Here is a 26,387-nt window from a genome sequence, read left to right on the forward strand (position 1 = left end):
AATATTTACATCAATCTGACAGACATAACTACTGGGACATTCATTCCCAAAGTGGCTCGTCGAAATTGTACAGCCATGAAAGTCCTACCCATGAGCTAAGTGTGCCAATTGAGCAGTAAATACTGTAAATCATAAGGCCTGCAAACTCATATTTCTGGAGGATTTCATATCTCCATTTCAGCGCATCCAACATCTGGACTCCAATCACCATAGGCAGCAGCATAATGATGTAGAAAAGGGCAAAACGGTCGAAGAAAAACACGCGACGCCGAACACTGGATGACATTTTGGTGACCTGCCTCAATGCAAGGAAATAGATAATACTCCAAACTAAAGTGTAGAGAAGTTTCAGAAGAAAGTCAGCCGATCCGTGCAGAAGGGGAAACAATGAAACGTAGCCTGCAGATACCACGAGCCTGAACGGTGTCAAAAGTCTTCTGTCAGATATGACCAAAAAGGAGAAAGGAATGATCACCAACATGATTGCCTTTTCGTGGACGTGCCAGCCAAACAGGAACGAAGCAAACCCACAAAGAGTCAAGGATCCCACAAATCTTTTGAATGAAGGGCTGAACAGAACTGGTATCACCGCCAGTATTTGGTAGAACAAAGTGAGTAGAAACGTTAATTTAGGCTGGATCTGGGGTAGGATCACGAAATAGACGTCTTGGACGAGACCCTTCGTCCCTACGTTATACTGTTGCAGTTTCCATTTAATCTCTTCGATAGTTGCTGGAATTAGTGGTGGAGCAATAATCTGCGTGAGCAACCTGTGGACGTAAGGGACTTTCAAAAATAATAGCGTCAAAATTTTGTCGAGTAAAGTGTATATGGCCCAGAAATTGGGTGCCCAGTAAGCGTGCGTCAGACCTCTGGAGAATGGAAAGAGTCTGGTTACCACTTGCGGCCACTGAGAAATAAAGGGTGCGAAGCTGACGGTGAAAACAGCTAGCACGACCCCACCCAATTTGAATAGGTTTTTCCATTGAACGATCGAAATCAAATCATAGTAACTCTTGAACTTGAAGTTTGAAAAGTTCAAAACATACACTCGCAACAGAAATGCAAAAAAACTGGGTGCCAGGTAAAGAAAGATGTGTTTAAAGCATAAAGCGGTAGCGAAAAAAAACCCACAAAATAAGTAACGCTGGTGCTTTGCAGCAAGAATTGCTGCGATTAGGATCGAGAACAGAAACCCGTTGTATTGAAAATGAATGTGATCTATAATGAGAAACCCGGGAGATAGTACAATGCTGCTGGCAACGACGAAATTTGCAGACCGTTCGCTAAGAGAACTCTTGTTTATGTAAATTTGCAAAACTGCAAACAACAAAATTTCACTAAAAATGACGGTGCCACGCTGGAATATCACCGTGGGGAGCCCAAAATCGCCAACTTTCACGATGTCAAGACACCCATCTTTTCGCACAAATTTTGGTACGAATAGCGACAAAATCCACTCAAAAAATGCGAAAAATGGTGGGTAGTCCAGAGTCCACATACTGGTATCTTCAAAATACCACTCTTTCAATGGTAGCTTGTTGGTAATTGCAAGCCAATTGCGATGAACATCGAAATCTGTGCTATAATAACCTGGGATCAAAAGTAGCTTCAAAAGTGTCGCACTAACCCAAAAATTCCACAGCGAAAACTTCGGGCCATTCCGAGCAGGTGAAGATTCACCACCGGGCTTTTTGGCAGTTTTCGTCATAGGTTTTCTATGTTAGTAGTTTGTATCTTAGATAAAGGTTGCATAAGAAGATGTAATGACTTTACTTACGAATTTTACCTTTAATTCGTCACATCAACAAATACCAAAAAGTGAAGTTAAATAGTGCTTCAAGGTCTTAAAGACATGAATTACGACGAGGAATTGAGTGCTCCTGTTTGGGACGATTTGAACGAGCCTTCAAATGTCGAAAACGGAGCAGAATTGGCCCAGACCTTTTCCAATTTGAACAACACCTCCACTCATCAATCCGATGAACAGGACCATTTAGAGGAAGAAAGTATACAAAACAGGCTTTGGGACCAAGACGCAGGCGACAAACATGACAAGGAAGACTTACTGGCATCTTTGGCTCCCCAAGAAGATCCACTGGCTGAAATAGCTGCTCCAACGCCTGCATTATTGGACGGGACAGGTGAAACGTTATTTGGAAGTGTCCACGCATCACCATTGGAGATCAGCGAGCAGGACTCCGAAATTGGTTCAGGACGAGACGAAAACAAGGACACGTCTTCTCCGGTGCGCAAATCCCATGCGAAGCCACAGAAATTGTTTTCTTCGGCTCGTTTGCGCCGTCATCCCCTAACAGAAGCTCAGAAAGCCGATCTCTTCGAAGATCCATTGGCATCGAACTCTAATGGTACCAAGGCCGAAGACGCCTTTGTGGAAGAACCCTTGGATGACGACGATATGGAACCTAATCGTCCAAAAAGTGATATTCTTCAACAAGTGGACGCTCCATTATTTAGGATCTCTCCACGCAAAACTTTGAGCGCAACTCCTGTGGTAAAAAAAATTGACAGTGCCAAGAAGACTGACGCGGATGCAAAATCTCAAACGGATCACTCCACCGCAGATCTAGAACAGTTCGAACCAGCGGAGTCAGATCTCAAGATTGAAGTTGTCGATCCACTCAAAGTCGGTGACTTGACTTTTGCACACGTAGAATACACTATTTGGACTCGAAGTCCTAAATTAGAGCACCAAGAGGTGCGAGTTCAAAGACGCTACCGGGACTTCAGATGGCTTTACAGACAGCTCCAAAGTAACCACTGGGGTAAAATTATACCTCCACCACCGGAAAAGCAAGCGGTAGGAAGATTCAAGGATGGTTTTATTGAGAGTAGAAGGTTTCAAATGGAGCGGATGCTGACAAAAATAGCTCAAGACAAGACCTTACATGACGATATCGACTTTTTGATGTTCTTGCGAAGCCAAAACTTCTCCCAGGCTTCGAAACTTCGCGAGCACATCACAGGCTCCAATGCTTCAAGCGATAGTAACGATATTTCAGAAATCCACATCAGCCCCATAGTTCTTCTTGGCCATGACGATGCTGTGAATGTGATGAAAAATGGTGGGCTCGACGAAACGCAAAGAAGCTTCATGAATCTATCATTCGGTGCACCTTTGAAGTACACGGAACCCGATAAATTTTTTGTCGAGCAGAAACAAGGTTTAGATGTTCTCGAGGAGCAGCTGAGGCAGCTATCAAAATCGCTTGAGATTGTTGATACGCAAAGAAATGACCTTGCCGCTGTCACCGAGGAATTTGCTGCTACAGTCAAATCTCTGGAAGAACTTGAGGTTTCTAGAAAAGCGTCTGATACACTAGCGAATTTTGCCGAAGTGCATATGCGGATTAAGGACTCACTACAAAGAAGTGCCATGCAGGAAACTCTTACTCTAGGTGTTACTATTGACGAGTATACGCGCGCGCTGGCCAGCGTAAAAGGTGTTTTCAACCAGAGGTCCAAATTGGGATACTACCTAGTTATTGTGGAGCATGATTTGTACAAGAAGAAAGCTCAGCTCGAAAGAAATACGCAGAAGGGCCCTTCCGATAAAGTCAACATCTTGGTGAATGAACTACAAACGCTTCAAGAAAGACAAAAGAAGATTGAGACAAAATGGCAAGCTGTAGGTGAGAAGATAAGGAGTGAATTGCGCAAGCACGATCACGACAAAATGATCGATTTCAGAAACAACATGGAAATTTTCCTTGAATCGAGCATAGAAACTCAAAAGGAATGCATAGAGCTATGGGAGACGTTCTATCAAAATAATCTATAGACACCATATCAACTACATGCTGGATCTTAACCTACAATCTTGTCAAACAGTGATATTCTCATTGCAGACTATCATGCCTCTTCATCATCGGAGAATTGGTCCTCAGTGAAAACACTATTCAGAAGACCTAGCTTAGAGACTTGCCTGCCAATATCATCATACGCAACAATCATGCCATCGAACGCGAAACAGTATTCCTTGGCTTCAATTTTCATATTGTTATCGACTTGGGGCAACTTGGGATAACGTTGCGAAAAGTGAGTTAAGATAAGCTTCTGCGCATGCATTTCATTGGAAACCTGTATAGCTTCGTTTATCGTGCAATGTCTCTTTTTCACCGCATCTTGGTGAAGCTCATTCTCCAAAGTTGCTTCATGGATCAGCAAATCCGAGTTTCTGCCAATCGATTTTGCAAACTTTTCGATGTTTGGTCTAGTATCACCAGAGTACGATACTTTGAAGACCGATGATGAGTTCGACCTTGTGAAAAAAGTTATCGCGCAAGAGTACGCCCAATCGCAATGCTTAGCACGACAGGTTTGGAATGAAAGAATCTTCAAATCTCGATACATTTGCGATATCGTTTCAAGGTCTCTGAAAGATGAATTATCGTCACACTCGAGGCGCCTCTTTTTATTATTCGGTCCACCTCCTTCTGAATAGGTTTCAAAAGCGAGTGGTTTGATTTCTTTCCTGACATAGCCGCCTTCAACCAAGTGCTCACAACTGATGAATTTGATCCTCTCTTCGATTTTATGACCTTCCACAGGTAGCCATTCCTTCAAAAAAATCCGATATTGCCATGGCACTACAATGTAAATAGTTGCATTCGGGTTTGTAGCGTTATGCTTGTACCATTCCGAGAGCAAGCTTGCGATACCCAGATGATGATCTGCATGTAAGTGACTTAGGTGTATAAGCCTTAAGTTTCGGAAAAGTTCCGGTAAATCAGCGGATGCAATTGTTCTTTGCAATGACCCAAGTGTGTTTTCTCCGGCATCTAAAAGAATATTCCTGTCGTATGACTTACCGTTCAGGTTATAAGGGACTTTAACTAACGTGGAGATTACATTTCTGTATTTCGAAGGTAATGAACTCCCGGTGCCGATAGTGACGATTTCAACCTTGCCCTTTTTTGCTTCATTATTAAAAATGTTTGAGCGACCTCCGCCTCCAACTACGGATTCCTGGCTTGCGCTCACGATATTCAAAGGTGCGATGTGCCGTTCGTAAAGTGAAGACCAGGGCGGCAAAGGCTTGAAATTTTTTTGACATTTTAGTTTGACCTGCTGTTCTCCCTGAGTAAAGGGCTCGATAACGACACTGTCATTTTGAAGCATGATATGAACTTTTTCCTCCCCGATCGTCGAAGTCAACGGCACTTCACTTTGCTGAATTACGGAGTTCCCCCGAGGCAGTCTCTTGTTGAAGCATTCGTAAAATTCTTTGGATAACACTCTGCTAGACAACGGTAGGTTATAGTTTTGTGGTTGAATGGCCTTTAATTTCAAGGTAGTTACTGCGGAGCTTTGAAAGACGATGGAATTTGGACATATCTTAGAATGAGAGACGAAATGCTGATTATGATCATGATCGAAATGTTCCATCAATTCTATAAGGTCCCTACTGATGGTGACACTATCACCCAAAAAGTAGTAAACGGCTCCAAGGAAGGACATGTCATAATCTTTGAACTTCTCGCGAAACTGTGGCAGATAAGCGTCTGAGGGTATATCCAAAATCAGCACTTTGGCAAAATCCCTCTGTTTCTCAAGAACTTGATGCGGTTCAATTACTTTGCCACCCTCAAGTGTGACGCTTTGACCTTTCGTTAGCTGGGCGAATAGCTGACCTTTCGGAACTCCAAGTCTCATGGCCTCTTCAACTCTAAACTTGCCGCGGACAGGCTTCAACGTGATTTCGTAGGACGTACTTTCCGTAGGTGATCCTTGAAGTGGAGGAATCTCAACATTCATCTGACAATCCGAAGCAGGATCGTGCCTCGCAGTCGGCTCTTGTGATGGGAACATTTTCGACACAATGTACCGAAGAGCACTACTCAGGTTTTTCGGCAGCAAACTAGAAGATTTCTCATCATCGTTTGTGCTGGAATCGACTAAGATGGACTTCACTCGCATAATTTTGTTTTCGTAGACCTGTCCATCCCCAAGCACGTTTGTACTGAGTTTCATTCCGAATCGAAATACGAAGTATCTCCAAGTAGCCACTGCAAAGCTGATAATCTCCCTGCCATGGAAAAGCGCCATTGATTTTACGCCCTGGTCTGATAGTGTCAATATCATGCCTGGTAACCCACCTATGGACGCCCAGCTTAGCGTACCTGTCAAAAAGATCGATTCAAGCTTGGAAAGCCTAGTCTTGTTTTCCGGAAAGGTTCTTTGCGTGCCTTCTGGGATCTGTCCGAACAAAAACTTATCTCCATGTTCCGATTGAAGTAACAGAAGCGGTCTTTTGGTGTCCACGGTAGGATGTGTAATATTTGTTATTGTAAACATCGTTGAGATTCTCAGAGAGTCCGCGGCTTTTTTTCTTTCAGCTTTTACACTAAGGGCAGCAGGCTTTCTTCTGTTTAACTTCTGATGCTTTTCTTTGAACAAAGACCTATATCTTCGCGCCAGATGTCGCTGTACCCCGCGATTGCTCAACACTTTGAAGGAAATGAAGGGTTCAGAGAATAAAAATCGTCTTTTCAGATCAAGAAGATGGCTTTTGAGCGTGCTGTTCGTAGCTCATCGCTTCTTTCTTTCGATGCAAGAAGACATCATTAGTTATTAAAGCGAGGGCTAACATTGGGATGGGATCTCTATGCACGAACGAGAGCGTTGAACCTCTGAATCATCTCCAATGGGACGTTGCGTCCTTGTATAAAGATTGCCAAATGTAAGCTTCACTCAGCAATAGCTCTATATCACTTTCAGCCCAACATTTCGTGGGTGGGTTTTGTAGAAAAGTGATAGTTTCCTGAAAATCCATGTTCATGAGTTTATCACTGAATTTAACGAGAAACGCTGCACAGACAAAGACATGGAACTCACTCAATGATGTCTGGCGTGGAGTGGCCACAGCGCTGTGTTTGCTTTGCATAGTTTTAGAAGACGATTTCTCTCGATAGGTACTGACCGGTGAGTTTTGAAGGGAAGGGTCGGAGGATAACGTCACTCCAGAGGAATCCGCGACCGAAGACGATGAGGACTCCAAAGAGGTCTCGGAAAGATATGTATCCCACATACGAATCACCATATCCATGCTGAATTCTCGCATCAGTAGACAATTCATCCAGCGGAATGCAAATTGAATGAACTCGACGTTCTCTTGAGCGAAGTGCTCATACAGGTCAGCATCTATTCTCTTGACTAGTTGTCCGAGATGTTTAACTTGCTTCAATATACCAGGTTGGCCATGAATATAATTGTCGGTGATCTGTTCTAAAAGCTTTGCAACACACCAGAACGAGTCCGCTTCGACATCCAAAAGTTGCTCGTGCGTCAGATAGACGTCGGGACTCAGCTTGCTGACGTTTTCTTTCTGGGCCGCCTGCAGATACTCGGTAAGAAACGTCTGGTAGAAAGGTGTTACGAGATCATTTATCCCTTGGACATACCCGCTTGCTGGGTGTCTTATTGCCCATAAATAAAGTATCCGTTGCAGACTTTGCTGGACAAGAGGAAACTGATACAACGGTATCAAAGGGTTCGTTCTGGGAATGTCAATTTCTATCTGGTGCCATGTTGGGATATCGCGGGTGTGCTCTTTTGAAAAGACGAGGGCTACACCATCTCGGTACTCCTGACGCTTGCGCTGTAATAGCGAACTCTGTCTTTTGATGTTTGCAGGAGCGTAGCCTATCAGAAGCCGCCACACTTGTGGACGATGCAACATGGGTACGCCGTTCCAGCTTAGACGACGAAGCTCGCTCAGATTAATCTGGCTGCCATTGGAAGGTTGTAAAATAGCTTCAAACTTGGAAACGCGATGCATAAATGAGTTCAACTCTTGCAATTCGCGTTCGCTTTCATGCTCATACTGAGTTTTGAGATCCGAGCTTTGAGATTTATTGAGATGTGGCAAACTGGGGTAGCCAGCTGAAGGCGATCGCGATTCTACGCCCTCTTTTCGTCGTAAGCCTACGTTGACTGGTGGTTTCAACTCGCTGCCTCCGTTACTGATCATGGGGATAGGCATGTTATAATCTTCGATAACGGCACTCCAGTCTTCGTCCAAGTCCCTGAAATACTTGTCTTTCTTCAAATGGTGCCGGTCCTTTTGTGTTGAGACGTTAGTGGTACTGCTACTGCCCGAGGAGCTTTTCCTCAGTGGACTCATGTGAATATGGCTTACGCCGTGTCCATGATATTGAGAGGCGTTGTTCTGGCTAGATGATCTGCTCAAAAGAGGGTATGTACTCCTGGAACGCTGATCAGCGTCATTGTCGCCACCGGCTTCGGCGCCGGACTGATTATGATGATGATGATGTCTGGTAGAGTTGGATGACTTAAGTGATTTCATTAATGACCCCATCAATGATGGAGATGAATTGTTCGACTTTTGGTATATTTCCCGCTGCGTCGGAGACGAGGTGGTGGTAGTGGGCCTTACTCCCATAATGATGCGCCTTCAAGCAATCCTGCGTCCAGTGTGTTTATGGCTCGGAAGTGCCATACGACATAAATCCAGGGATCGAAAGCTACTGTGCATATAAGCTAGCTATATATTATACGCTGTTACATATCACTTTGTACTACGCTGTCATCGCTTCGGTTTCCGTAGCTGAAAGCAAGGTCAACAAGTTTACGACGCTGGTGTTCGAGCCTAGTGAATTAGCATTTGATTATAGTATTGAAAAACCTCAAATATGAGTTTTATGGCTATTTATGCCATGTACGGGCATTTCTGTACTGTCAGACTAAAAATTACATGGTTAGTCGGCGACAGAACGAGTTTGCGCTTATTGAGTTCAATGCACTATGAGCTTTTGAAAATTTCAACGATCTGAGAACGGGACTTAATATTGGAGCAACCTCCCATGATCCATTCAAATGTTCGCTTCACCGACTAAAGATTTAAAACCTCTCACTGCTTACTTCATCTATTTCAGTGAGCTGATCCAACTCTTCTATGTTCTTGGAAAATGGATTTCTGTCTTTCACAGCTTCGAGAATTGTCCACATCGTTCAAGAACCGGGAAACCCGAATAATTGTCTCCCACAGGGATCGAACCTAAATCTTCTCTATCAGGTCTGACTCGCTCTGATATTATTCAATATTATGTTTATTAGGACGACAGTAAAAAATTAGAGGTCTAATTAGAGCACTAATTTATACATTTTGAACAGATTAGGTATAAATATCCAGCAATTGTAGACCCATAAGTATAGCTATTCACCTTTGTATATTTATCTCCATCGGTTAAATCGACGGCAACAGATTTACCCAAGCCAAACAGTTCTTTCCCCTTTTTTTTCAGCCGATCCTACTGTAATAATGTCTGATAAGCCTGGCCGCACCATTCTTGCATCTTCAATTTCCAAGACTTACGTTGATGAGATCACCGCTAAAATCAATTCTCTCAAAACTATCAGGCCCGAGGGTCCTCTTCTAGTCGGATTTTTGGCCAACGATGATCCCGCGGCGGAAATGTACGCCAATTGGACTGGCAAAACGTGCGAGTCCATGGGCTTCCGCTACGAGCTGAGAAGAGTGCAGGAAAAGGATTTCTTAGAAGAGGCAATCATCGAAGCCAACAGAGACAAATCCGTGGACGGTATAATGGTCTATTTTCCAGTGTTTGGAAACGCCCAGGACCAGTATCTACAACAAGTGGTAGCTCGTGAAAAGGACGTTGAGGGTCTGAACCACGTATACTACCAAAACATGTACCACAACGTCAGATTTTTGGACGACGAGAAAAGCCTCAAATCGATTCTGCCCTGCACACCGCTAGCCGTGATTAAAATCCTGGAGTACTTGAAAGTGTATAATAACCTTCTGCCCGTTGGTAACAGGCTATATGGGAAAAAGTGCGTTGTGGTCAACCGCTCTGAAATTGTGGGTAGACCACTTGCAGCTCTGCTAGCCAATGATGGTGCTGTCGTTTACTCGATCGACATCAACAACATTCAAAGGTTCACCCGTGGAGAGGGTCTCAAATTTCAGAAACACCAAGTCGAAGATCTTGGGACATACTCCGATGCAGCACTCAAAGAATATTGCTCCGATGCAGACGTTGTTATCACCGGTGTACCATCTGAAAGCTACAAAATTCCCACCGAATACATCAAAGAAGGCGCTGTTTGCGTAAACTTCTCATCCCACAAGAACTTCGACGACTCAGTCAAGAGCAAAGCAGCGCTATACGTGCCCAGTACAGGAAAAGTAACAATTTCCATGCTTTTGAGAAACATGCTAAGGTTGGTAGAGAATAGACAAAAATTGGGGCAGCTGTAGTAGCAAGCCAAATCGAAGGGATGGGTGCGATTGCCATGAGTAAAAACATAAATGTAAAGTAAAGGTTTACTCTTAAAGAGGCTTTGATATGCAATTAGAGAAAAAAGGAACTAGTGTACAATAATCTATTTCATTTTGGTAAGGGCGGGAACAACATTTATTTTCTCGCCTTCTTCGTGGGGGGTTCGACGTCGATATCGTTGGCGGTAACGAAGTCTTCGCCATAACTTTCTTCTGCGCCGCCTTGTAGATCCTCCTCGTCTTCATTGACGTAATCCTCAGTCTCAGAATCAAGTTCGGTTTGGTCAAACTTCGATTTCAAACCCTTCATCTTCCGTGTTTGTAGCTTGCCTAGATCTTGTTTGCCTAAGTGAATGGTGCCAAACTTGTCGCCCATCCCATCGGATGATACATTCTTTTTAGTCTTAGGTTCAAGTTGTTTGGCTCTCTTGTGGGCTTCCTTCTCTAGCTCTGGCGATGGAGATTGGATGCGACCAATCTTGAAATCAAAACGTGGCCCGACCTCTTCGAGTTCGACACGAGGTAGCTTAGGTCCGCCTTGCTCGCTCTTGTAAGTTTTCAGCTTGTAAACTCTAAAGAGAACGTTAGGTAATGGCTCACCATCTTCGAAATCACCTTGAACAGTGACTGCGATGACGTGCTGTAGACCGGCCACATCGTGCAGGTTGCTGACAGTGCCTCTGAAAAAATCCAAAAATAGTGACTTCAACTGTTTGTATACTGGATGGGTGTCGAAGACAGCACCTTGGAAGGCAAACATTGGCTTCAATCCGACCGCAAAAGTTTGCTTTTTGAAGTCAGACAGAAACTTATAATTTTCTGCGATCTGCAGCTCGATCATGTCATAGACCTTGTATCCAAATGTGCGGACAAAAGTGAGGTTGTTTTTACGTTTTTTCGAGCTTGAGCTAACAACTAGCAACGAGCAGTCGTTTTTCTCGCTGAAAAATTCCAATGGCTCTGCATCTTCAAATGGGCGCACATCATTCTTCTTATTGAACCGTTTGAGATCGGGTTTCTTCAGAGCGCCTAGGTCGATCATGGCATCGTGGAGCACTTGCGTGGACGTTTTGCCGGTCACAAAAAGCGCCTGTTTGGTGTTTTCCACTAGCCTAGGCTCCTTCTTGTCGAGTGCTCTCTTGGCCCTAGCATTTTTCGGTTTCCTTCACCATTTTGTTAGTAAAAAAAGTTTCCATAAAAGCCTTTCAAGCTATAAAGGAAGTCCTTTATTAGATAATAAGCTCATATGCACATACACTGTTCTGATCATCTTATATGGTTTCTTAGATGAGTGAAATAGACTGAAGTTACCAGCTCATCGCTTTACAATGGCCTTTTTTAATGATGCGATGAGCTTATTCAAATTTTTCAGAATTGGTGATAGCATTTTACACGAAGGGTTTTTTCTAATAGACATGGAAAACTTGAATAACTACTACACCAACCGGTACAACTCGGCATAGATAGCGTCTCAATTGGGAACAGCAAGAGTCTTTAGACAGACTGTTCGGTGTGAAATAGTGAATAATGTCAGGAAGACCGGTATTTCAGCTTAGAAAAGAACTAGAGGAATCAAATGAGGTAGGGTGCGAAGCTGATTTGACGCAATCGTTTGTTGAACAATATGAGAGCACAAACCATGTTGAACACTCTGTAACGTCAGAATTTAGCAATAAAATTGTACTTACAGAAAACAGCAAGTACACAGTGGAAAAATTGCCCTCAGAACTTCCAACTGGGTTGCAAAACAGTGATTCAATCGATGGTCACGTGGATACATTTTCGAAAAACGCGGTGGTTAACGATAGTGACACGTTGTACATGTGGGATTTCACAACTACACAGGCCAATCCACCAGTGACACATGTCCCGCTCCATGAGGAGCACGTATCCTTAAGTTGCGTTCCTAAGATCGTGGTCACATGGCCTGCGGCCCTTGAAGACAGCACCAACGACCGTTGGAACAGCGACAAACATGGATCGGGATTTGAGGATCGCGGCATATGCATCGTGAACCGGAAATCGGGGCTAATTCAATTCTATGAGGATGTGGACTCGATCAACAATTTGTCGTCGCGTATTTCGCGGACAAGATGCCATGAATTACAGCTCGCTCTCAAGGACACAGAAGACGTGATTGACGTTGTAAATGCAGAGCCAGCTGGTATTCTCGTGTCGACGTCTCGTGGTAGACTTTTTTTCGTCACTCTTCGCGATTACATGGGCAAACCACATTTGAACTTGAAAATGCAAATGATAAAATCGCCCTTCGCATTGTTCTTTTCCTCCTCTAGAACCAAAAAAATACAATCAATCAAATTGGGTCCTGTTTTAGGAAAAGGTGAAAGGTCTATATCGGTGATGACTAGCAATGGAGACTTCACTGTATGGAATATATCGGCGGTAGCCAATTGCTACAAGAGAAGTGAGTTCAACGTATATGATCAGATTTTGGATGCACTAAAAGACCTGTATCCGTGTGCGTATAACTCTTTAACACTTCTGGATTCTCACCCTCTAGGCGAGGATAACATGGCTCATATGATACTTTCTTCAATTACCGATTACGACGGTGCATGCTACTACATTTTGACCACAATAAAGTTGGACGTGCATACTAACGGATTCATGATTTTCTCCACGTATAGGTTGAACACTTACACGATGGTCTCCGGGGAAACCGCACCTCCAAGGCTCTTGATACCCTTCGACGCCGAGACAAAAAATGCGCTCGTCACCTCCGTATACACCGTGTTCGAAAATTGCGTGGTGCTCACGCAAGTTAGCTCAACGCTTGATCAGAGCTACTCCTTGAAAAGAAAATGGGAAGACATTATTTGCTTTCGCAAAGACGCCGAGATTTTTGGATATGGGATGGATTCAAAATCGGTATACTTAATGAGCAAGAATATGGGAATATTAGCCATCACCGCCTCGCACCACGTTGGCTCAATTGATTCGCAAGAGGGCAGATTCATCAAGTCTCATATTGATCAGAGCGTCTATTTCTCGAACCTCAACAACACACCAATCGATTTCAACCTTCCAGCCAACATTTCTCTGGAAAGGGAAGAAATCGAAGAAGACCTAATGTTGTCAGCAAATGAAATTCTTTTGTCCAAGTCGAATTATATTCCTCCAATGCTCCAATCAATGGAGAGGCACGTAGGCTTGCGAGCTGAGCTCTATCAAAGTCTTTTGCATTTCATGAAGGCTAACTTTCTTAGCAGGATATCACCTGGTGTCAAAATCAAACTAGTTGAGAACTTCGAGATCTTGAGTGCAGCGAGACAGCTTCTCTTGTCAATCAAAGACTCCCAGGAACTGACTGACTGCTGGCACAAAACCATCAAGCTCAACGGGCTTGATGAAGAATTATTTTTCAAGAATCAACTCAACAAGTTTCCTGAGGTATTTTCTAAGTTCTTGCAAGAGATGCAGTATTTTCTCGTTGCATCCGGGAGTTCAGAAATATGGATCTCGTGTATCAATCTCATCATATCGTGCTTGTTGAATAGGACATTTCAGGAAGGTGAAGAGACCTATCGTTTCGGCGAACTTCAGATGAGCAAATATGAGCATGGCGCAGCACCACTGTGGTATGTTCAACATGGTATTCCCCTAATTTTAGGCGAAGTGTTCAAAAGTTTTGATCATTTCAAGCCCACCTCAGAACGTTTCTTTGATCGGGAAGAAAGTCTTCTTTCTCTGGTGAAAATACTATACTATTCATGCGATCAAGCATCAATATGGCTTCATAACGATCAAATGCAAGTGTCCACTCCCGAAGTGAAGAAAATTCCTGTTTTTTTTGAAGAAAATAGATCACTCTGGAACCAGGCCTTGTGTGCCGCCGGAAAAACTCAAGAGTCATTGCAGATTACGGAATTCTACAAAGATTTGGCCTCTTTGGCAGCAACTCTTGGCTCACTGCCGAGTGCCGAGTCTGAAAACCTGTATCCTCAATATTTTGAATTATTCGATTATGATTTCGCGGCCGAAGTTTTCAGCAACGACATCGCCAACGGTCGCATAAAGGATTTGTACGAGAAATTTCCGGACTACCAAGAGTTTTTACATCACTTTTTTGAACTGAACCCGCGCTATGCCAAATTCGGTTGGATGTGTAAAGTGTTTGAGGGCCAGTATCTTGCAGCATCCAACGATCTGGTGAACATTACTGCCGACCCGAGTAAGAGCTCTCAGAGTTTAAACACTGAACAAGCAATGCTTAGTGTGGCAAAACTATGCACTTTAGCAAATGCAACGTCGCTGGACGTTGATACACTAAAGTATATACAAGCGGAATTGGACGTTATCGATGGCCAGAAAGATCTGGCCTCGTCGATCGAAAACGGTGTGAGAATTCGCGATAATTATGCAAATTCTGCACTTGAACAGCTATATGAAATACTGAAAACAAGCATACAGAATTCTCAGAGACTGAGGCTGGCAGGGGTGGTCGAAATGTTCACGCTACTTCAAGACCGATGCGGGTTTTACAAAGCTGCCAAAATTTTATCATTGAACAAGGACTCTGTGAACTACGAAACATACACCTTTCTGAACGCCATGGTCTGGAGGAGATGTGTTCTTCAGGACGACTGGAAGGACACTGTTGATGGAACGGATTCCACCCTTTTCTTCACAATGCGTAAATGCTTTGATGAACAGATTTTTGAAGTAGGAGTAACTTTGCCAAATCCGGATCTGCTCAGAGACCGCACAACTTTAACTTCGGCATACTTTGAAGCCAACTACAGCAAACTGGACGCGAATGCGCACAATTTGCTGGATTTTGCTCTTCAGGAGGAGAGACAAATCGAAGAGCTAGGCTCCAAATTAAGTTCAAAGTTGGCGTCTGTGGTAGCGGCCGCTAATGAGAGCAGCGAGCATAGATGTGTCATCAATTATGAAACGAACCGGATCGAGGATGCGCTTAGCAATCTTTAAGTAAGTATTTTACTGGACTTTTAAATAATAAAATTTGACCACTCAATCAACGGTTTGACGTCGTATCGTCCTTATCAACTTTTATCCTGACCAAGGTCTCTGGCAAGGGTGCATCTGCCGTGTCTTTTGGAGAGGATCCTTGCTGCTCTGAGTCCGCTGTTTCCTGTTTCCAGGCCCCAACTTCGTAATCCCTCTCTGAGTACTGCAAAAGGCTTAAGCTCGCCTGCGAGATAGACCTTACGATAGAGTCCCAGTTTTGCATCACCTGTGCGACATTTTCAGCATTTTGATGCATATTAGCAACCTCAACTGCCAATGCATCCAGCTGCGAACGCATGGATTCAGTCTGAGTGTTTATTTGTTTCAATGCGTTCAACTCTTTTTGTTTAGCAACAATTTGGTCTCTCAAAATCATTTTTTTCCAGCTATGTAATTGCGTTTTTCTGAAATCAAAATTCCTCAATGGATATTCTCCACCAGTAAGTGAAGCTTATCAATACTATTTCTTGAGTACATTTACAGTGTCTTTAATTCATTCAATTAATGACGATCGTCTAAGTTCCCTAAACTTCAACATCAAAAACCCTTCGTCAAAGATGATACTTATTTTTAATTAATTTTTGTACCAGTCACATGACTGGTGAAAATTACAGATGAGATGTATAAATAAACAAATAAACTAAACACAACTGATTTCTATATACTAAAGTTTTTAAAAAGCGCTGCTCATCTTTTGTTCTTCACCGCCAAGATAACTCGTGCTGCTAGCTTTCGAGGAAAACAGCTTGGTCGCTTTAATAAGTTCTTGGAGGGACAAAAAAGCGCTGCCAACGATGGCCAAAGCACTGCGAAAAAGGGTTTCGCGCGCAGCTCCAAAAACGGACCGGAAAGGACCAGTGGTGGAAATTGGTCGACATAATAATACTGCTATACATGGTTTGGGTGTCCCAGCAATCCAGGAATTCCAGGACCTGATAGACCTGCAAAGAAACGAATTTGAGAACGTAAAAATGGGTTTATCTCAACAGAATGTGCAGTTAGCACGATCCAATAGCGAGCTTATGATCAAAGTTCGTGAGATGGACAAATCTATAAGTGAGCTTATCCAGGAAAACGTGGGTCTGCGCTCGAAACTGTCTTTGAAAGAACACGAATTCAAAGAGAGATTGGGACGTACAATTGGATCATTGGAAGAAGGAGTCTTGCAGCGATTTGATGAGATATTGCATATGTTTGACTCTGTACGCCGAAGGCAAGGCTTAGAAGTACCACACGACTCACTGGTAAGGCGATCTGCCCTCATGAACGAGCCCAGATCGATCCTGAAAAGGGATAGATTGCATAATAGCCGCGAAACTTCTACGACCACTACTACCATAGCATTTAACGAAGGTAACAACCAAGTAATTTCACCAGAGCCTCGCGTAGTGGACAGCTCGCATATTCAGCCTTCAGAAGGTTCTAATGAAAGCCCGGCAGCCAGGAAAAGACGGAAAAGTTCACGCAGAGAATCGTTATTCCACCCTTCGGATTTCGAATTTGCCGATATCGCTTATAATGAAGATATGGACGCCACAGGTCAAGATGTTATGTCGGATAGACCCACTGGCACCACAGTGGACGAACAAAACACGTCATCTCAAAAAAGCTTTGAAGAACCCGTGCAAAATACAGACCTACCACAGCCGCCGCACCACGACTCTGTAGAAGAGTCATGTAACTTTACAAACTCTCTTATCGAGTTTTCAATTCCAGAAGAACTGCCTGAAAAACCTGTAGAAAGTTCTGTGACCTCGGATTCTGCAAAACTTCAGGTTTATCATGATAATGAAGCCCAAACCCAGAACAACCGCTCTCAATTACTACCAGATTCAATAACAAATACAGCATCAAGAGCCCATGAAGCTAGTGGTGAAGTACAACACGTGTCATTCGTCCAGAACACAACGTCTTCCCAGAAGAAAGTTAAGCATTCAATGAAATCCAGGGGATCACAAAGGCGGATTGTCGATGAGGTCATGCCAGCCACATGTGGTCCTATTGAAGATCTTTCTGACTCTTCTAGATTGAGAAGGACCCGCGGAAAAGAAATCAATTATGCTTTACCGTCCCTACGTGCCAAGATGAGAAGACCTACAGAAAAATTGGTAGATGCCACCACAGTCACCAACATTCGTGACCTTCAAGTTGAGGGCAATCGTCGCAAGTCAGGATCTTATTCCAGGGATGGCTCACCAATAATGAGCGATGATCAGGTCGATGGCTCCAAAATAAGCCTTCTGAAAAATGCGCCCGAGACTTCGCAACAACTCCTGGAAACGCAGATACCAACCACAATTCCACAGAACCCCAAAAATGCTTCCGAAACTAGTTTTCCGAAACCTTCCACTAACGCATTATCCCCAAAGATACCTAAACTGAATCCTCTGAAGGACATAACCAACAATGCACCTGCAAAATCATCTATAAAAACCAAAAAACTGTTCAAGAAGCCAATAGTTGGCGATTTGGGCGGTGAAAACTCCAATAGCTTCGACGACAGTTCTGGAAACCGCAGTACAAGCTTTAGAGTCAATGAAGAAGATTTGTCGCTATTTAATTTGCTTGACGACTTGAAAGCGCACGCAGCACCGAAGACGCATAGAGCTAAAGCTAAACAAGAGGCTGGAAAGCGAGGCAAAAAGCCCGCATTTAGATTGTAGTAACAAGTGTAACGTAATCGAATAAAAATACAAACGAAAATATTAAACGCTCATTTTCATCGGAATTCTCTTGTGTGGAAAATAATCTGTTATCTCGAAATCCTCGTATTTGAAGTCATCAATGTCACTTACCTTCCTTTTTATCATCAACTTTGGGAATGATCTCGGTGTCCTTTGTAGCTGTTCTTGTACTGCATCAACATGGTCTTTATAGACGTGCGCATCGCCAAGAGTATGAATGAACTCGCCTGGCTCCATGTCACAGACGTGTGCGATCATTTTGGTTAAAAGTGCGTACGATGCAATATTAAAAGGAACCCCGAGTCCCATATCGCAGGACCTCTGGTATAGCAGACACGACAGCTTTGACTTTTCGCCCTCCCTCTTGGGGAGAGTGACATAGAAATGCGAAAAAACATGGCAAGGAGGTAATGCCATTTTTGCAAAATCCGGTGGATTCCAAGCGCTCATAATAATTCTGCGATCCGTGGGGTTTGTTTTGATGCGGTGTATAACGTCTTGCAATTGGTCAAAACCTTGTCCACTGTAATCATCATCACACGTCCGATATTCTGCACCGAAATGCCTCCATTGGAACCCATAAACAGGACCCAGATCTCCCTCACGTCTATCAGTCAATCCCAGCTTGTCCAAGTACTCTCTGGAGCCGTTTCCTTCCCATATTTTGACTCCTTGTTCCGACAGTTTTTTCCCATCCGTGCATCCAGAAATAAACCATAGCAGCTCTAAAATGATCCCTTTAGTGAACACTTTTTTGGTCGTCAACAGCGGGAAACGATCACCGCTCAAATCAAACCGCAGCTGTGGGGGAGCAAACAGGCTGTATGTACCAGTTCCAGTTCTATCAGGTCTGAAATCGCCATTTTCAATGATTCTTTGACACAGGTCTAGATACTGCTGTTCTTCGCAATTTCCAGACGCTTCTTGTTTCTGCTTTTTGTTTTCGTGTTCCGTCATAGTGGCTGATACCGGGATAGAATACTTGCTTGGGTAGTTTCCGAATGGCACCTTTTGGATGTGGGTCAAACAAAAGAGCTGAATGTCTTGATCTATCACTTCCTTCTCTCGATCGATGCCCTATGAGAATTATTTACGCGTTCCATGAGCTTAATTAATTAACGTGACACGAAATTAAAGTCGCGTAAGCACTTAGTGTAAAGCGATAAAATTCACCAATACCGGTTTTCAACAAGGTATTGAGAATCAATCCCAACACACCTCACGCCCTAAGATCTAGAATATTGCCATTTGGAGTGTCGTTTTACGCGTGTATTGTCTCTGTTAGTTTCGTGCTGTTTGAGCGATATGCTAGTAATTAATTTAAAAGATATATAATGAATAGATAAAAATTATGAAAAGAACGCCGAACGCGAAGGAAACGACGGAGAAGACTTCTAGAGAATATCTTCTAATTGGTCTTGTATTTTCTTAACCATATTAAACTTTTCATTTGTACTAGTCAACTTCCATGGTTGCGTAAATGTTAAAAAGAGACCAAAATCACGTGATCCGATTTGTTCTTGACAATTCCCGCCCACTAGTATTCGTCGTGTAAATCTTCCAAACTAGAAGCTTTCAAATACGAATCTTGCGACTGCTAAATTCTTTCGCGCATTATAAGACTGGACTTATGGAGCTTCAACAGAAAACACGATATCACTATTCACGCATGTGTCGCTTTCCAGGGGAGCATTATAAACGAGCATGCTTAATAAAGTGGACTCACGGGACTCGTCCCGGGTCTTCAGTAGGAACTGAAGATATCTTTAAACCTACGATGAGTAGAAGATGGACATCTCATCCCAGTTGATGAAGCGGAGAACGAGGTACCAAGAGCTTTCGAATGCCAAACGTAACACCACTCTTCAAAAAATATGTTTCTGTCTTTTCTGAAAACTCACAGGGCGATTCTGCAGCCAAAACTGGACAAAACCCAAAGGACCGCCAGAAGTACATGATTCAAGACTCCTTCATTAAAGAGTGTCTGGAGGTACTCAAACATGTTTTTGAGCTTCAAAAAGTCGTGGACTCGATCCGGACACAATACCAGAGTGAGCTGGATCTCACAGACCGCGAAAAAGATGACTTCGATACTGAAGTGCGTTTGCTGATACAGCAGTACTTTGAGAAGCTCAAGTTTTTAGAACAGTATGAAAACAAACGGCAGGAAATGATAGAAAAAAAGTATCTGGAGGACCCGCGAGGCGAAATTTCTTCTTTATTTCGGACCAGAGACGAATCTTTGATACTCTTCCACGCTACGAACAACAAGCATAGACGTGGAATCTTACAATCTCTGAATATGATAATATCGTCCATTTTCTCCGACATATCAAAGATGCAACAACACAGATTATCACGCCAGCGGGAATTGGACTCCATAGACTTCAACGCCCAACTGTACAATCCAACACATGCCGTAATCAGGTCTGTCTCTCAGCATCCCACGGTTGCAACAACCGAAGAGGAAGTACGTCAGTATCAAGAGACCGTGGGCAAGTTATCTCAGGAGCAATTGCAAGTCTTGGAAACCGAACATGACGAACTCCTGAATATTAAAACGCAAGAGCTTGAAAAAGTTGAAAATTTGAGTAAGACGATGGTACAGATCACTTCTCTACAAAATGAAATAGCATCGCATCTCCAATCCCAAACGCAAAGCATATACTCGCTTCTTGACAATCACGACGACATAGAACTGGACATTGTACAAGGTAACCGGCAGTTAAAGAAAGCTCAAAGACACGGCGGAAAGTCTGCTAAACTTATAGTATACCTTTCAATTCTCTTTGGCATTTTGATTGTTTGTCTTGACGTCATCAACTAAAATAATAGGTATTATATGCATTTCAAATTATACGTCAAGCGTTTTTATTACACCAGCAGCGACTGTTCTTCCTTCTTTTCTGAGTACAATTCTACCCAAACGTTTATTTTGACTAAAAGTCGTTAATGGGATTCTTCTCTTCTTTTCGGTTAGCTCAATTTCCACTATTGCAGCCTGATTAGATCCCAAATGTCTGACTTTTTTCTTAATGATTTTAGAAGCATCTGCCTTATCCACTAGCGACACAAGCTTTTTTATTCTTGCAGGCTGCTCACAACTCCCTCTGAAAAACATGACAGGCGTTCCTGGAAGAAGTGGACGGTCCAACTTGAAAGTCAAAATTTGTGATGAAAACTCTTGTGCACTCTCAATGTCATAACCCACAATTGCAACAAGATCTCCAACTTGAATGTCTTCCACATATGCGTTGCGCACTTTGAGTGTGACGAAATCACCTTTTATAGCAGCCGGCACCTGTACTTGATTATTCCCTGCCAGAATTTGTGTAACCAAAACACTTTGTTCCGAAGGATATATTGTGACGGTTTCACCTCCTTGTATGTGCCCGGACTCAACTCTTCCAAACAATATGGCTTCATTTGGTTTGGTTCCCTGACTGACATCGAAAGTAGAAAATAAGAATGGCTCTTTTGTGACTTCTGCACTTTCATTGTCGAAGAGGCTTTGCGAAATGTTTTCTAAGCTTTTGACTAACGAGGGGCCCTTATACCATGTAAGACCTGCTGGGTAAGATTTATCAAAGACTCCCTCGCCAGACAGACCGCTGCATGGAACCCAGCTTGTTTGCTCGCTTTTTATGCCGATATCCTCAAAAAAGTTAGTTAGCTCAGACTTAATATCGATAAATCTTCCCTCGTACCAGTCCACACTGTCCATCTTGTTCATTGCCACAATTATATGGCGTACTCCGAGACTTCTTGCAAGTATAGTATGCTCCTTGGTTTGGCCATCAAGGTTGAATCCAGACTCGAAAGCGTCAGTACTACAATCAATGGACAATACAGCAACGTCAACTTGGCTAACGCCAGCGATAGCGTTCGGTACAAAATCTCTATGGCCCGGGGCATCGACTATGGTAAACGTAGACGCATTTGTTTCGAAATCGCTAGTGCATATATCGACTGTAACACCACGATTCCTTTCCTCGGCTGTCTGATCCATAACCCAAGCCAAGTGGAAAGATGATTTACCAATCATTTCACTTTCTCTCTTTAGCTTTCTGATCAATTTATTATCAACGGCACCGACATCATAAAGCAAACGGCCCATAAGTGTAGATTTACCAGCGTCAACATGGCCTATCACGACAAAACTGAGATGAGGCTTCTTCTGATGCAGAAAAGCGTTCATATCTATGGGGTTTTTGGGCTTGGTAGGGGATGTTGCCTTATTATGAGTACGCATTACTGGCTCTTTAGAAAAAGGCTTGTCATCATTTTCGTCGGTATCAGCACTTTCATCACTTACCTGCTTGGGGTTCTCTAGAGTCACGGCTTCAACGCCCTTTGAGACTTTCGCAACATCTTCGAAAGCCCTCTTTTGAGCTTCTAGCACCACATCGTCAGGGCTTTGCTTTTTAAAATTTGTGGATGCTTGTTTTTTAGCTGTTTGGTCGTTAGTAGACGGAAAATAAGGTGAGTGAACATCTTCATATTTGCGTTTCAACCTCGATATAGCGGTTTTTTCCTTCAAATCGCGCTTTGTGACTAATTCTGAAATGCCTAACGATTTCTCTGCAAGGTTGTGACTATCGGAGAGAGCGTGTAAATTGAACACTACCCCAAGCTCTTCGAAAGTGGGAGGTTTTGAGTTGGCGGAAATGTGATCCTTGTCGTTCACTTGTGGTGGAGGAACTTTATCTTGAGGCTCTTTCATGGGTGGAACTTGACTGCTATCCTTGGTTTTACGAAGGGCGGAGAGTTTCGAGTAAAGCGAAATTCTTGAATCTGGAGCGCTTTCAACTTGTTCTTGCAAGTTATTTTTACCGAGGGTAAGTCGGCTTGCAAGTGAATGAGAGGGTTTGACGTGATCTGGTGATTTTGGAGATGTATTTTCCCGTTTATATTGTAAAGATGCCAAACGCCCGGCAAGAGATGACAGAGGTTTTCCATTACTATTTCGCTCCCGAGGACCCAATGTACTCAATGTGCTCAGTCTGCCTGTAAGTTTGAAAGTTTCTTCAGTGGCATTTACCTTTTTAGAACTGAGGGCTCGCCTCCTGGCCAGCTGTTCAAGGGCAGACATTTTCGATGGGGTTTCTTTTGAGAAAAAAAAACTGATGTTAATAAGATTGGTTTGCCGATGGATAATCCTGGAAAGAAGCTACTACCCAACCACGAACCAAGCTTGTTCCCCTTCCGGCCCTGTGTATTCTAGTATGAAGAGTTGAGCATTCCATCGAAAACGCCCAAAACAAAAATTCAAAGTTTGAGAAATCTCATCCAACACTTTGAAAATAAGAGCAAGAGAGCGCAAAACAAATAAAATCCGCGGTCGAGGAAGAGCCTTCCGCTTCAAGACCGGCTAAAAGAGCCGTCCACACAAAAATGAAATGATGCAGTCAAGTAAGAAAAAAAAAAAACGAGCAGTGATACATACCTTCCGGTTTCTTCTTCTTCAGATCTCTTTTCAGCTCTTTCAAGGCTTCGTCGAGATTGAATTCATGGTCGAAAATGGCTAGTTTAACTTTTAAATTGTCCCATCCTTGGTATTCTGCAAGATCTTTTTTGGCCCGTGGAAACATATCATTCATGAGTTCATATTCTTCGTCATTCATATAGTCATCGAGGGCCGCTTCATCCTGAAACTCAACAGCATCGTCTTCATAACTGTAGTCTCCGTCATCGTCATCATACGCTGGTGCCATTGTTTCTAGCCTTCGACTGTGTTTCGTCCTGGTGTTTAACCAACATTTGCTGCTAAAGAGAAGCTGTAATTTAGTTATATATTCAATTCTTACAGGTACCAGGTCACGTGTATCGCAATGACAGAAATGGAATTTTCAGGTCTGTGGCGACACACACGCTCCAGAGCAACAATACAGAGTATCATTGCCCTGTAATTGTGTTCTTTAGCAGAGTCAGTCTTTTTACCTATATAGTTTGATAAGTTATTCGTTTTATTTTTCTGCTGTGTAGTTCGCATGTGAGCTTTCAGAAGATCATGAATGTCGAGTCCGCCTAGGACAGAAAAACTGCAAATCAACACATTCGAAGAGCCAGCGTCACCGAGCTTTCGAGTTCATTGACGGTCACTGATTGTTAATGACACACAATTCAATGTTGAAGTAATTGAATAGTGGAGCTTAAATAAAGTGAAATGAGATGATGAGTCGTATAACATGATATCGGGTATTCAAAAGTGTAGTAGCATAGAAACAAGTGATAGGAAGGATTTTTCAGGCTGAGACTCTGGTTGGAAACATTACATGGGAGATCTGCTGAATTTTGTTGCTTGACTTCCAGTTCATCTGCTTCAATACCACAAAGAAACATCGAATTTTCGAGCATCACTATTCACGAAGTTCGCTGTTATCGCCAACTTTTCCATGACAATGGGCTCTGAGAGGTTTCGACAATCCTTCCGAAGCATACACACAGCACGGTCTGTTTAGCACTATTATCGCTTCTTGAAGCCCAAATCTATCTTCAAGTTCCCTTTGAAATCGTGGCATATGTCTCACGGACTTATTGTCCGCAGTAACGAGGCCTTCACAACATCAGCACTGTACAATGTTTTACCGCGCGGGGTATCTAAAGGTTGGGAACCTCAAGTTCGAATATTTGAAGGCTCCACACGGGTGTGCGAACTAATGAGTAAAACGGACGATTTGCCGTGGTATCGGGTCGTCTTTGAGTGGGTTGATGGTGGAGACGTGGCTACAACAACCGATAAGCGATTTTTCGCTCAAACGGTCATGATGAAAGGTACTCGGGATCTCAATAAAACAATACAAAGTAGTGGTGAGTTTTTCGAGGTACTTGTACAGTCTTCAAATGACGGTACGCTGGTGGCTTTAGAGCTCCGAATAACCGATCCGCAGGAGGATCAAAACTTTCGAGATCTTCTTTTCCGTATTCGCGAAGAATATGAGATGATAGACGAGATGTTGGGCGGCACTGATTCTTCAGATGAATATGGGGACTTTGTTGGGAACTAAACGGGACTCGTTGGGAAAAAAAAAAGCTCGAGTTTGTAATATTACTATATTCAATATGTTGTAACTAATAGAATAGCTTCATGCGCGTTTTGTCGATAGCGTTTTGCAACACAAGGACTATTTGTTTGGTTGCAAAATAGATGTATGTACAAGTTTTACACAAATGTATGCGCTTTCGAGCTGATTTTTGGATTAGGAGCCCTCCTGTATGTCGCATTTAAGGTCTGTACCACAGCAGCTTACGTTTCTTCCGGTCGTCTCTTGCGAGAGCTCTCTTGGGGTGCCATTCGTCCTTTATCGTTTGTAGTCTTTGTGTCATTTCGGACATCCGACCTGGAGTGGCAGATGATACCAGGGACACGAAAAGCGGTGAGACGTTGAATTTCTGAGCAAGTGCCTTTCTGGTATATTTGTCGGGGTTCTCGAGCCTGAGTTTTTGGATTTCAGCAATTTGCTCCGGTTTGAGATGGTATGACTTTTCTTTTTGTACATGGAGGGCTGGGGCCCAATTGGCTTGTAGGCCATCGCGGGGTCTCAAAGTCTGCACATATTTTCTACGTGGATCCTCACGGGGCATAAAAGCTCTAGGAAACGTTTCACTGTTTATAGATCCTGTGGACGACGATTGTGATGGTACATGGTAGGTTCCCGGCTCTATTTTCGCTCTTAAAACACCTCTGTAATTGTATGACGATGCTTTAGAATTGTACAAGTTTGGGGTGGATTTTAGCTGCTTCAATTTCCCGGAGCCGTTTTTGGTAGTCCTTATCGATTCAGCACCTCGCTGGACAGACGTGTGCAATTGTCTCACAAAAGACATAATCAAACTATCCGATAAACTTTGTAGATTTGACTCTTTAGAATCAAATCATCTGTTCATGGATTCGTCTTCTCTCTTACGGTTTTTTCAATAATCAATTAGAATTGTAAAAAGGTCATAGTTTACGGGATCAACGAGAATCAGCGTCAGTATATAAAGCTAAACTAGATGCTATGCCTGACCAGCAACTATGGAAACTTGAGGAACACTTGGTTCTCTAGGAAGATGCTCCGACAATTTTAATAAATAACTTTGTTGCTGATTGATGTTCTCTCAAGAAACACCGGTATACGCAATGTGCCAGACACAACAAATTTATTTTCAAAATAGCAAGAGATGTTACAGCTAGAGAAGAAACAACCTGTGGTCATAAGATAGGCAACACGTTTATTTTGGATTTTAAGCTGATTGCGTTCAAATGATTGTTCGATCCTCCAGCGCTTTGCTAAAACCCATACTGCATACCACTCCAGCATCATTTTGGTAAACTTGACTGTGTATTTTTTTTAGTGAGAGGAATCATCGAGTTATAGTGTGAGCTATGCCCCGTTTTTTCTGTTCTGGTAGATCTGGCCGAACCAAAGCTCAAAGGTAGT

General features: G+C 43.0%; 14 protein-coding genes across 14 annotated transcripts; 6 read left to right on the top strand and 8 right to left on the bottom strand.

Annotated features, from left to right (window-relative positions):
• Positions 1-40: 40 nt before the first annotated feature.
• Positions 41-1,711, bottom strand: ALG8 (LALA0S01e17634g1_1; the record flags this gene model as incomplete). Its single annotated transcript, XM_022774921.1, has 1 exon — positions 41-1,711. One exon carries the CDS (start codon positions 1,709-1,711, stop codon positions 41-43), a length of 1,671 nt encoding a protein of 556 aa, XP_022626970.1.
• Positions 1,712-1,855: 144 nt separating this feature from the next.
• On the top strand, positions 1,856-3,802 carry VPS5 (LALA0S01e17656g1_1; the record flags this gene model as incomplete). The annotated part of the gene is made up of 1 exon (XM_022774922.1): positions 1,856-3,802. One exon carries the CDS (start codon positions 1,856-1,858, stop codon positions 3,800-3,802), a length of 1,947 nt encoding a protein of 648 aa, XP_022626971.1.
• A 71-nt stretch (positions 3,803-3,873) lies between these two features.
• Positions 3,874-6,318, bottom strand: TRZ1 (LALA0S01e17678g1_1; the record flags this gene model as incomplete). The annotated part of the gene is made up of 1 exon (XM_022774923.1): positions 3,874-6,318. One exon carries the CDS (start codon positions 6,316-6,318, stop codon positions 3,874-3,876), a length of 2,445 nt encoding a protein of 814 aa, XP_022626972.1.
• A 340-nt stretch (positions 6,319-6,658) lies between these two features.
• GYP1 (LALA0S01e17700g1_1) lies at positions 6,659-8,425 on the bottom strand (the record flags this gene model as incomplete). Its single annotated transcript, XM_022774924.1, has 1 exon — positions 6,659-8,425. One exon carries the CDS (start codon positions 8,423-8,425, stop codon positions 6,659-6,661), a length of 1,767 nt encoding a protein of 588 aa, XP_022626973.1.
• Positions 8,426-9,304: 879 nt separating this feature from the next.
• MTD1 (LALA0S01e17722g1_1) lies at positions 9,305-10,267 on the top strand (the record flags this gene model as incomplete). Its single annotated transcript, XM_022774925.1, has 1 exon — positions 9,305-10,267. The coding sequence occupies one exon, from the start codon at positions 9,305-9,307 to the stop codon at positions 10,265-10,267; it is 963 nt and encodes a 320-aa protein (XP_022626974.1).
• Positions 10,268-10,424: 157 nt separating this feature from the next.
• Positions 10,425-11,558, bottom strand: RPF2 (LALA0S01e17744g1_1; the record flags this gene model as incomplete). The annotated part of the gene is made up of 2 exons (XM_022774926.1): positions 10,425-11,433; positions 11,545-11,558. The coding sequence occupies 2 exons, from the start codon at positions 11,556-11,558 to the stop codon at positions 10,425-10,427; spliced, it is 1,023 nt and encodes a 340-aa protein (XP_022626975.1).
• Positions 11,559-11,815: 257 nt separating this feature from the next.
• On the top strand, positions 11,816-15,241 carry NUP133 (LALA0S01e17766g1_1; the record flags this gene model as incomplete). Its single annotated transcript, XM_022774927.1, has 1 exon — positions 11,816-15,241. One exon carries the CDS (start codon positions 11,816-11,818, stop codon positions 15,239-15,241), a length of 3,426 nt encoding a protein of 1,141 aa, XP_022626976.1.
• A 46-nt stretch (positions 15,242-15,287) lies between these two features.
• On the bottom strand, positions 15,288-15,656 carry DAD2 (LALA0S01e17788g1_1; the record flags this gene model as incomplete). The annotated part of the gene is made up of 1 exon (XM_022774928.1): positions 15,288-15,656. The coding sequence occupies one exon, from the start codon at positions 15,654-15,656 to the stop codon at positions 15,288-15,290; it is 369 nt and encodes a 122-aa protein (XP_022626977.1).
• A 418-nt stretch (positions 15,657-16,074) lies between these two features.
• On the top strand, positions 16,075-17,943 carry SGO1 (LALA0S01e17810g1_1; the record flags this gene model as incomplete). Its single annotated transcript, XM_022774929.1, has 1 exon — positions 16,075-17,943. One exon carries the CDS (start codon positions 16,075-16,077, stop codon positions 17,941-17,943), a length of 1,869 nt encoding a protein of 622 aa, XP_022626978.1.
• A 42-nt stretch (positions 17,944-17,985) lies between these two features.
• Positions 17,986-18,921, bottom strand: CDC21 (LALA0S01e17832g1_1; the record flags this gene model as incomplete). Its single annotated transcript, XM_022774930.1, has 1 exon — positions 17,986-18,921. The coding sequence occupies one exon, from the start codon at positions 18,919-18,921 to the stop codon at positions 17,986-17,988; it is 936 nt and encodes a 311-aa protein (XP_022626979.1).
• Positions 18,922-19,807: 886 nt separating this feature from the next.
• On the top strand, positions 19,808-20,791 carry UFE1 (LALA0S01e17854g1_1; the record flags this gene model as incomplete). The annotated part of the gene is made up of 1 exon (XM_022774932.1): positions 19,808-20,791. The coding sequence occupies one exon, from the start codon at positions 19,808-19,810 to the stop codon at positions 20,789-20,791; it is 984 nt and encodes a 327-aa protein (XP_022626980.1).
• A 27-nt stretch (positions 20,792-20,818) lies between these two features.
• Positions 20,819-23,678, bottom strand: HBS1 (LALA0S01e17876g1_1; the record flags this gene model as incomplete). Its single annotated transcript, XM_022774933.1, has 2 exons — positions 20,819-23,070; positions 23,411-23,678. 2 exons carry the CDS (start codon positions 23,676-23,678, stop codon positions 20,819-20,821), a joined length of 2,520 nt encoding a protein of 839 aa, XP_022626981.1.
• Positions 23,679-24,485: 807 nt separating this feature from the next.
• LALA0_S01e17898g (LALA0S01e17898g1_1) lies at positions 24,486-24,971 on the top strand (the record flags this gene model as incomplete). The annotated part of the gene is made up of 1 exon (XM_022774934.1): positions 24,486-24,971. One exon carries the CDS (start codon positions 24,486-24,488, stop codon positions 24,969-24,971), a length of 486 nt encoding a protein of 161 aa, XP_022626982.1.
• A 217-nt stretch (positions 24,972-25,188) lies between these two features.
• On the bottom strand, positions 25,189-25,791 carry MRPL20 (LALA0S01e17920g1_1; the record flags this gene model as incomplete). The annotated part of the gene is made up of 1 exon (XM_022774935.1): positions 25,189-25,791. The coding sequence occupies one exon, from the start codon at positions 25,789-25,791 to the stop codon at positions 25,189-25,191; it is 603 nt and encodes a 200-aa protein (XP_022626983.1).
• Positions 25,792-26,387: the final 596 nt, after the last annotated feature.

This window comes from Lachancea lanzarotensis, scaffold LALA0S01 (assembly GCF_000938715.1).
Source record: "Lachancea lanzarotensis genome assembly LALA0, scaffold LALA0S01, whole genome shotgun sequence".
NCBI classification, from domain to species: domain Eukaryota; kingdom Fungi; phylum Ascomycota; class Saccharomycetes; order Saccharomycetales; family Saccharomycetaceae; genus Lachancea; species Lachancea lanzarotensis.